General features: G+C 37.6%; 1 protein-coding gene and 1 pseudogene across 1 annotated transcript in view; both read left to right on the top strand.

Annotated features, from left to right (window-relative positions):
* Positions 1–5853, top strand: part of LOC107581284 (F-box DNA helicase 1-like) — an 8648-nt gene extending 2795 nt beyond the window's left edge. Inside the window, exons 5-20 of the mRNA XM_016266784.1 lie at positions 312–444; positions 596–786; positions 993–1067; positions 1485–1567; positions 1646–1814; positions 1950–2169; positions 2354–2441; positions 2617–2703; positions 2796–2932; positions 3036–3132; positions 3278–3441; positions 3616–3691; positions 3912–4115; positions 4257–4405; positions 5283–5375; positions 5731–5853. Of these exons, the coding sequence (XP_016122270.1) occupies positions 312–444; positions 596–786; positions 993–1067; positions 1485–1567; positions 1646–1814; positions 1950–2169; positions 2354–2441; positions 2617–2703; positions 2796–2932; positions 3036–3132; positions 3278–3441; positions 3616–3691; positions 3912–4115; positions 4257–4405; positions 5283–5375; positions 5731–5853 (2089 nt within the window). The remainder of the gene's footprint in view (positions 1–311; positions 445–595; positions 787–992; positions 1068–1484; positions 1568–1645; positions 1815–1949; positions 2170–2353; positions 2442–2616; positions 2704–2795; positions 2933–3035; positions 3133–3277; positions 3442–3615; positions 3692–3911; positions 4116–4256; positions 4406–5282; positions 5376–5730) is intronic.
* Positions 5854–8972: 3119 nt separating this feature from the next.
* The window catches only part of LOC107581283 (glycosyltransferase 8 domain-containing protein 2-like), a 3668-nt pseudogene continuing 2817 nt past the window's right edge, over positions 8973–9823 (top strand).

The following is a 9823-nucleotide window of genomic DNA, read 5'->3' as shown; positions in this document are numbered from 1 at the left end:
GGGGGGGGGGGGGGGTCGTCAACTGTAGCTTAATGATCTGCTGAGATTGGTCAGTTTAGAGTCAACAAAGCACATCACTAACAAGACTGAGAACATAAATATTGTTAAAGTACTAATAGAGCCCAATTACACTACAGAGAATTAAATAAGGTGAATAGATATAGAAAATGGTTGGGAAAATAAAATGAGAGGGCAACATAAAAATCAAAAGAATACAGTAAGAATGAATTCAAATGCAAAATATGGTAAAAAATTGCTAATTTAATAAGATGTATATTATTGTGTGTTGAAAATCTCATTGGTTTTTTTAGGTACATGTCTCAATTCAAACACAGCAAAAGGGTGAATGTGAAGGACGTGTTGGCGTGTGTGAAAGGACATCAGCTCTACGCTCATGCTGAAGCCTGCATCAAAGACAGAATGCCAGACATGGTGGATGATGAGGTAATGAAATATCACAGTTAACAATTTCTGCAACTACTAGTTTATGTTGCAACAACATGCGTAGCTTGTATTTACGCATTATAATGTGCATCCAGTTCCACTTTATTTTGATTTTTTTTTATATTTAACCAATAATCGACATGTATTACAGAGTCCAAACCCTTGGTCTGCCATGGCCCTGATGTTGATTTTGGCTGACGGAGTGAAAGATGTCTTGGACTTGGTAGCTCTGTTGCGGAAGTCTGGGTGTCTGCTGACAGCAGGAGGAATCTCAGAGTACCTGTGGGCTGTGGCGACTTTGCTCCTGGCCATGAGAAAGAATAATATTAACATAAGCAACAGGTGAGAGACCAGTTTAAAGTGCTTTTTCTATAAGCGGCTGCAACCTCTGCACTACAATCAGATGTTTATTTATAGCAGTTGAGGAGTTAAACATCATGATTTTCCGGTCATGTGACTTGCCAAATAAATGCAAAAACTTAGTACAGAATGTTATGTATTTTGCAGATTGATTTAAATGATTCTTCACTTTTTAAACCTTTATTTAGGTGGCATTACAATATCTTCTATGTGCTGCACTTAATGGAGAACGCTCCTCCTCCTGTGGGCTTGCAAGACAACAGGTGGGAATCAAATTTTGATATTGTATTTGTGTATTATTTACAGTTCAAAGGTTTAGTGTCAGTACTTTTTTTTTGTGTAATGTTACAAAATATTTGTATTTCGAATAAATGCTGTTCTGTTGCACTTTTTGAACTGCTGAAAAATCAGCATTGCTATCAAGGAATACATTTCATATTAAAATAGAAAATAGATGTTTCAAATTGTAATCATACTTCACAATAGTACTGTTTTTACTATATTTTTGATCAAATAAATGCAGCCTTGGTGAGCATAAGAAGCACATTTCTAAAGTATTACTGACCCCAAACTTTTGAACAGAAGTGTATACATTAATTACAAATAATATATGTTATAATTGTGAAATAATTTATAATATCTGACACAATTATAATGATCGTCACCGTCTTCATTCTCAGGCAGCAAATCACTCATGAGCAACAGCAGATACTCAACCACGACATCCAGAATCATCACGTTGTTAAAATAATGGCTTTTGCAGGTGAGGAAAGATCATTAGATTATTTCGCAGCTGAAAGTGTTTGAGTTGCATGTAATGCCATTCTTATTTTTTTTGCAGGCACTGGAAAGACGACCACACTCGTGAAGTATGCTCAGCAAAGGTCACATATGCGCTTCCTCTACCTGGCCTTCAACAAATCTGTGGCAATGCAAGCTCAGCGCTCATTTCCACACAACGTTGAATGCAGTACCGTCCATTCAATGGCCTTCAGATCTGTGGGAGTGAGGTCAGTTTAGACTGTATTTGTGGGCCAGTCGGCAGAGAAACATTCACCATGCAATCAAGCACCTTTTTTAAAGAATGAATAATGTTCTCAGTGAGCTATAACCAGAATCATTTATGTGTCTTTTCTGCTATACAGGTATAAAAACATGAGGAAACTGTCCAGTAATTTGCAAGTGTTTGATGTGGCGTGGATCTTGCCTAAAGGACACGGGGGATTCGTCAATGCTAAAGTGGTGACGCAAACCTTCCACAATTTCTGCGCATCCGTAGACCAGCACGTTGGTCCACAACATGTTCCATATAAGTACAAGAACACGCACGGACAGCCAGAATACCCAGACGACCACCAAAAAACGGTAACGGGAAGACACACGTTATATCAGTTTACATCTGTGGATGTAGTTTGTGCCTGTGGAAATGTTGTATTAAGTGTTACCAAATTGTAAAATGCATATCACGATCTATTTGGGTCTTTGCACTCCTTTGTCAATGGCAGTTTTTGTGACCAAAAAACACATTCATAAATCTCTTTCTCTCCAGACATTTGCTGGTCTCGCACAAAAGTTATGGGACCAAATGGTAGAGCTGAAGTCCAGAAAAGAGAGAGTGTACAACATGACCCATGATGGTAATCACCAAAATCTGGATTTATCAGATATTTAAATACATGAGCTTCAGCTAATTTCCTTTCATGCTCAATCACAATAGCAAGTCCCATCAACAAACCCAAAATCTGCTTTCCTATTTTCCTTAGATGTTTTATCTAAGTTTCATGTTGTTTTTCCTTTGATTGTTGTAAACAGGATACCTCAAACTCTGGCAGCTGTCTAGACCACAGCTGGACCGATATGATGCCATATTTATTGATGAAGCTCAAGACTGCACACCAGGTTAAAATAAATCACCTTTCGTTTTCTCTAATGTGTTGTTGACTGTAATGTGGTCTTATTTTGTATTCTGTTTGTGGTCTTTGATTTTCCAGTTATTATGGGCATTATGCTCTCTCAGAACTGTGGGAAAATCCTGGTTGGAGATCCGCATCAACAGATTTACACTTTCAGAGGAGCGGTTAATGCTTTACATGCTGTTGCTCACACACACATCTACTATCTCACACAGGTACGAACAAAAACACAGGAAAAGGAAATCACAGATAATATTTGTAGAGGAAGTGTGATAAACGGTAAATATTTTCTAATATCACCACTCATATTTTTCACAGAGCTTCAGGTTTGGATCAGAAATCGCATACGTTGGTGCTGCAGTATTGGACAGTTGTAAAAAAGTGAAGCAGATATTGGTTGGTGGGAATCAGGAAGGTAAGTTTAAGAAATTATATTTGGGCAATTTTGATTATTATATTTTTTGCAAATATTAATAGTGGTAAATTCTCAGATATATTTAGTAAAATTTTATTGAAGTATGATCCTGGCAATAATAAAACTGCTATGTGCATGTTTTCAGGGAGTGTACGAGGGGAGGACACACAAACACTGCAACAACTGAAGCTGGGACAGAGGCTGCCAGAAGGGAGCGTGGCCATTCTGAGCCGCTGTAATGTCACTGTTTTCAGCGAGGCTGTCCGACTCACAGACGTCAACCCCAACTGCAAGATCTACATTGTGGGAGTGAGTGCATTAAACATTTCTCCTACCTGGTAATGAATTATCTTAATGTGTATTTTAAACCTCAGATATATTCTGAATGTCTGATTCTGTTGTTTTATGCAGTTTTTCAGTCAGAAAAAGTTGCATAAAACATGGTCAGTATTTCTTTAAAAAATGGCCAACGTCTGATTTCAGGGTGTTGAAAACTTTGGACTGGACAAAATTATGGATCTCTGGGTCCTGATGCAGCCAGAGGACAAACGCAAGAATGGTGAGTCACTTTAGCTTGAACGTTTTATAACCTTAGTCTCAATGTCTTACAAAATATCCTAATTGGATTGCTCGCAATGGTTTCTGTAGTGTTTGTTTCTTATCTGTAAAGCTATTTCAGATTATTCAGATTATTAATACCTTGTTGGATCTTTGAAACTGATGGTTGTTAAATTGTTTTTTTTAAGTTGGCTTTGTTTGGATTTGTTTCTCTACTTTAGAGAGCCTTGCGATCAAGGATTACTTCATCCGAAGTTTCTGCAAAGATAAGATGGGCGGATTCAGAGGTCTGAAGGGATACGCCATGGCCTCGGAAGACCGAGAGCTGGAGGCCAAGCTAGCCGTGGTGGAAAAATACAACAAACGCATTCCAGAGCTGGTCAAACGGATCTATGATCGTGCCCAGAAAAGCGCAGTGTGTGCAGGTGAGTGAGACCGAAATAAAGAGATAGAAGTCAAATAAAGTACTGTTTTTGAGAAATGCACAATGATGGCATGCAGTAAAATCACTGTATGCATACAGCCCTCATAAACAAGCTGAATACCTTTGTGTCCGATTGTGACAGATTTTATCCTTGGTACGGTGCATAAGGCAAAAGGCCTGGAGTTTGACGCAGTGGTTGTGACGGATGACTTCATGAAAGTACCGTGTGGACGACACAACCTGCAGAGTGTGGGCGGTTTCAATGCAGGTTTGTGGCATTTCTTTAGGAATGTATGTTTTCTTGAGTACTCTGTGTGTGTGTGTGTGTGTGTGTGTGTGTGTATTTTTATATATATATATATATATATATATACACACACAATTGCACATAATTAAATAAAGCCCAGCTCTTACCAGTTATACAGCCTCTGTATCTGAGCGTCAAAGTCCATCTGGGCTTTAGCCAAGTGATCGTCTGCACATCTGGTAGATCAAGAGTGTACATTTCTGATGATCTGAAATCTTTGGACACTTTCTGTGGGTTCGACTGCATGTGCCATCAGTTTTAACCAGTCAATAAGATATTCTGTTAAAAAATAGGCATAAAAAATTGAAATATCTTGACTCATGTGCACTTATTTATTAATATAAATTCTGAAATGGATCTTTTAAGAAATCGTGTATATAATTAGTATGTTAGAGATCCTGTACATTCTCAGGAAAAAAGGTACAAAAGCAGTCACTGAGGAGGTACCTTTAGACGGTTTTCACTTGTAAATGGTGCTTGATCCATGCATATTTCTCTCCTGATTCAGGCCTTTTCTCTGGAGAATGCAATATTATACATAGAGGACTCATATTTTAGCATGAAGCAATGGTTTGAAGTAAAAAAAAAAAAATTTTTGCAAACATGCAGCTTTTCACTTCAAAAGACGTTAATTGATTATTGTGTGGAGTTGTGTGGATTATTGTGATGTTTTTATCAGCTGTTTATACTCTTATTCTGATGGCACCCATTCACTGCAGAGGATCCATTGGTGAGCAATTGATGTAAATTTCTCCAAATCTGTTCTGATGAAGAAACAAACTCCTCTACATTGTACATTTTCAGCAATTCTTGTAGGTTCAAAAACTCACTTCCTGTATTGATTAAATGAATGTGTTTCAGATGGACAGCATGGACGCGGGCGGCGTTCTGTGTTTGACCTGTGCGGAGCAGCGTGTGGGACCTACAGCCTTCCTGCTCTCTCCACCTGAACGGGTCAGATCCATGACCTATACCAATGAAAGGATAGAGCTGCCCATCAACGTCGCCATGCTGTTATCTTTACTTTAAACACCACATTTAAGTGGCCTTTTGCCTTTGTGTCTTTTGGGGTGATTTTGCAAAGTTCACATTTGTGGATAACTCAAATCTCCTCTGGATTTATTATTTATTAATTTTTTTCAGTTACATTTATTTTTAAGTATGTTCCGTAACCATTTTAGTACTCCTAAAAAAATACAATTCCCATTACCAAAGTGTTTTTTCCCCCCGTTACTTCATTTTACAGGTTCTCCCACATTGTGACTTGCCCTATTTGGAAAACCCTAAACATTGGCATCACTGCTTTTAGGTGGAGAATAAGCAGCGTGTCTTTTTCCGGGTTTTTCTGGCAGCTTTAGAAGGACCTGTTCAAGCCCTCGATAACCACAGTATTACAGCTGTTGTGAACGACACAATAGTTGAGGAACACTAATGTATAATGTGTTTAGGACCACAGTTGACGTGTGGGAAGACTGAGAATCATTCCTACATATAGTTTTACATGAAGACAAAGTGTGTAATTAGACTAACTTAAGTTTTGCACTGTATAGTATATATTCATAGTGTAATTTTTTTTTTCCAAAGGGTTTTTTGATGTTTAACTCTTTGAACAAGCATGATCATAGTTTATGTAACCTTTAATAATGTGTTTAGGACCACAGTTGACGTGTGGGAAGACTGAGAATCAGACGGGGGGGAAGTAATTTTTTTTAAAACAGATTTTTCTGCAAGACAGGTGACTTGTATGCCATTCTTTGAGAATTTGTAATCATATGTGTGTGTGTATATATATATGTTGCGCAGACAAGTAAATCTTGGTCAGATCTGGTGCAGTCTCACTGTTGTTTTTTCTTCAAACTGTTTGTAATATACATTAATTAATGGTAAATAATGATTTATGTATATATATATGTGTATGTGTAGTAATCAAATGATTATTAATTAGATACATAACTATATATGTGATTAATCATGTAGGAATATAACACATTAGTCCTATAATTTTGTGAATTGTGTGTGTGTATGTATGTATATATATATATATATATATACATACATATACAAACATATCGTTATGACTATGTAATTATAATGTTATATAATTGTCAAATTATTGTATAATAGTTATATATAGTTAAAGTAGCGTTATATTGTCATATATTAACGTATTGGCCACACCCACCTCTGGTAAAGGGGACAAGGTCGGGACATCCCCTGTAAGACAGTTATAGATGCGACACTGTGGAGTATGTGGATTTCAGAAATATTAAGAAGACATCTGGACAAAAAATGCTTAGCTGGGTCTCATGAGGATAAATAAGGGAAAGGCAGCAGTGCGACCGCGCGCGGTACAGATTAAATGAACTTCACCGCGCGACTGCTGGGAATTAAACTGGAAACTGTGGTAAATTCAGTGTAAATCAAAGACAAGCGTGTTTTTCCTCTTATTTTACCCCTTGCCCACCGCTAACCTTTACATACAGACTCACCTCTTTTTATGATAACTATCAGTGATATTTGGTTATCTTTGTTGTGTCCGTTTTTGTTAAGACTTGAAAACCTTTTGCGACATTGTTTGGTTTATCTTACGGCGCTCAAGAAATGAAGAAACTCAATCATCTCTTGATTCTACAAGGTTAGTGTTATTTTGGGTAATCTTAACAAAAGAAAGGAAGACATTTATTAAATTAAGGTTAAATGTAACAAATGACATATACAGTTAGGCTATTATGTAATAGTGCATGAATATGGACGAACGAATAGCTATAAATCAAAATATTGGATATATCAGTACACCGTACATTAAATAAAAATATGTGATTAGTGAAAATATAAAGTGTTGCCTTTAGCAATAAGTTAACATTATCTGTCTGAAGGATAGTCACATCTTAAATTTAGTTGATGTTGTTGTATATATTTTTTCGTTTATCATTTTTAATTATGTATTTTACTTTTAAAAAACAGGTGTCCGATCTGTGTTTATGTGCTATATACTGTGTTTATGTATTATATATAAATGTAACTTATATATTTTTTAAGTTAAAGGGATTGTTCACTCAAAAATGAAAATTCTGTAATTAATTACTCACCCTCATGTCGTTTCAGATCCGTAAGACCTTCGTTCATCTTCGGAACACATTGACAGCTGCCTCATGCCGGATCTGTTTCCTATGTTGTTGTGATTTGATCTGAACGAAAACAGCGTATCCGTGTGACGCAGCTGACACAGAACAGCATATGCGGTTTACGTCCAGTGGATACTCTCCAAAATGGCACTACGGGGTGACACGGAGGAGACGAATTGTTGAATAAAGTCGGGGGGGTTTTCCTTTTGCGCACAAAAAGTATTCTCGTAGCTTCGTAAAATGACGGTTGAACTTTTTTTTACAGGTCTCCTTGCTACGTTTCTGGACTTGGGAACATTTCAGTTGTATTGCTGTCTATGCAGGGTCAGACAGCTCTCAGATTCCATCAAGATGAACGAAGGTCTTACGGGGTGGTAATTAATGACAGAATTTTCATTTTTAGGTGAACTAACCCTTTAATATTAACAATTAGAACAGTCCCTGCAAACAAGCCTGCACCGGCCCTTTACGGGCCCACTTAGGGCTAGCCTAAGGGCCCCCAGTGCAGGGCCTCTGAGATTTGGCAAAACGTTGGCCCCTTAGTACTGGCCCTGCACGGGCAGCCCTCACATAGCCCACACTATAAATCTACAACAGGGGTGCCCAACCTGGTCCTGACCGAACACAACTGAACCAGTTAATTAGGATCTGAAGGAGCACTTCATAATTACAGACAGGATTGTTTAATCAGGGTTGGAACTTAACTCTGCAGGAAGGTAGATCTCTAGGAACAGGATGCACCCCTGATCTATAACAATACATCTAGTTCACTTTAAATACTTTTCAGCTACTATAACTTAAGTCTTTGGGAAAAACAGTTATTATACATCTGAAATGGATGCAGTCACCACATAACTAATGTATATATTGTCAAAAATGTACAGTAGTCAAAAGGGATTTCAAATCAATGGATTTATTAAATATGAAATAAAAAATATTCAATTCAGGTTAATACAGCTACTGTACATATAGCCAAATAAGATTGTAGGATTTCGTCATGTGAAAGTCTTATCTGTAATGCATCAATTTCCAAACACTGTCTGTAGCTGAAGTTGGCTGATAGCAAATTAACAATCCATCCTCTTGTAATGAAAACACGCCACAGCTCACAAACACCAGACTCTTCCTAACCAGGAACAATCAAAAATAGTCCAGACTATGGTCTCACGTCAAAAATGAAAAACTGGACCATGATGTGGTGCCCTCACCAATAAAGAGTCCTCCTAAAATGCATACAAATACACTGTCTTAAACTCTTAAATAGAAAAAAAACTCCTTAAGACTGGGCTTGAAATGACACATTTCCCAACCAGGACACAGCACAATGTGTTCAGCAGGTGAGCCATGCTGGCTACTGCTGCTTGCTATTGCTAACATCCCTCACACATCATCTTACAGTGATCTCTAGTGGTCACTTTTTTCATATATGCAGCACAGTGCAGGATTTTCTATAGTCTCTCTCTCTCTCTCTCTCTGCCAGTCAATCGTGAGCTCCTCAATTCTGCTAATCCTGGTGGCTTTTGCTCTCCTGTACGAAAAGACCAGACTACAGACACTGGCCAAGTATTCAGGTACACATGCAGGGTACTGATACCCAAGTATGTACTCAGTTTGTTATGTTGATCTCATTGCGGTCTATGAAGTGCTCAAGAAAGATGGGGCCAAAACGGGTGTGGAGGACAAGAAAACGATGGACACTGACATTCCTGTGGTGATCTGTGCTTCAGAGGAGCATATTGGTGCTGCCATGGCAACCATCAACAGCATCTACAGCAATAGCCGTGCAAGCATTTTCTTCTACATAGTTACCCTGCGAGATGCCATCAAAAAGATAAGGTCTCACCTTTGACGCAAGTGTAACACATGCTGATGGCCATGAGCACTCACTTGGTTGCAGTGTTTCTGAACTGACTTTAACTGATTTTAGTGATGATCCAACATATTAAGTAGTTTATTGTACAACATGTCAATACAGACATTTTTAAAATCAAACTTTATTAATGCTTATAAACCTTTATGCATCAAAATACTGGAGTGTTAAATAAACCCTTTAACTTTGACATCTACAACAAAAGCTATGGGAAGCATTTTCTGCTCCCTTTTAAAAGTCGATAAGCCTATTTATTTGCATTTATTATGGTTAGTTGAAGTTTATTTGCATTAATTTGCATTTGTTCTGCTTCCTGCAATCTTTTGCACCCGAGAACCACTGCAATTACATATATACATGTTCATTACATTCTTACATTTTTATTATAGAGTGGAAATTATATATAT

The sequence above is a fragment of the Sinocyclocheilus grahami genome, unplaced genomic scaffold (genome assembly GCF_001515645.1).
Source record: "Sinocyclocheilus grahami isolate Dianchi unplaced genomic scaffold, SAMN03320097.WGS_v1.1 scaffold33.1, whole genome shotgun sequence".
Classification (NCBI taxonomy): Eukaryota; Metazoa; Chordata; class Actinopteri; order Cypriniformes; family Cyprinidae; genus Sinocyclocheilus; species Sinocyclocheilus grahami.
The sequence above is the reverse complement of the archived record's forward strand: the minus strand, read 5'-3'. Positions and strand labels throughout refer to the sequence as shown.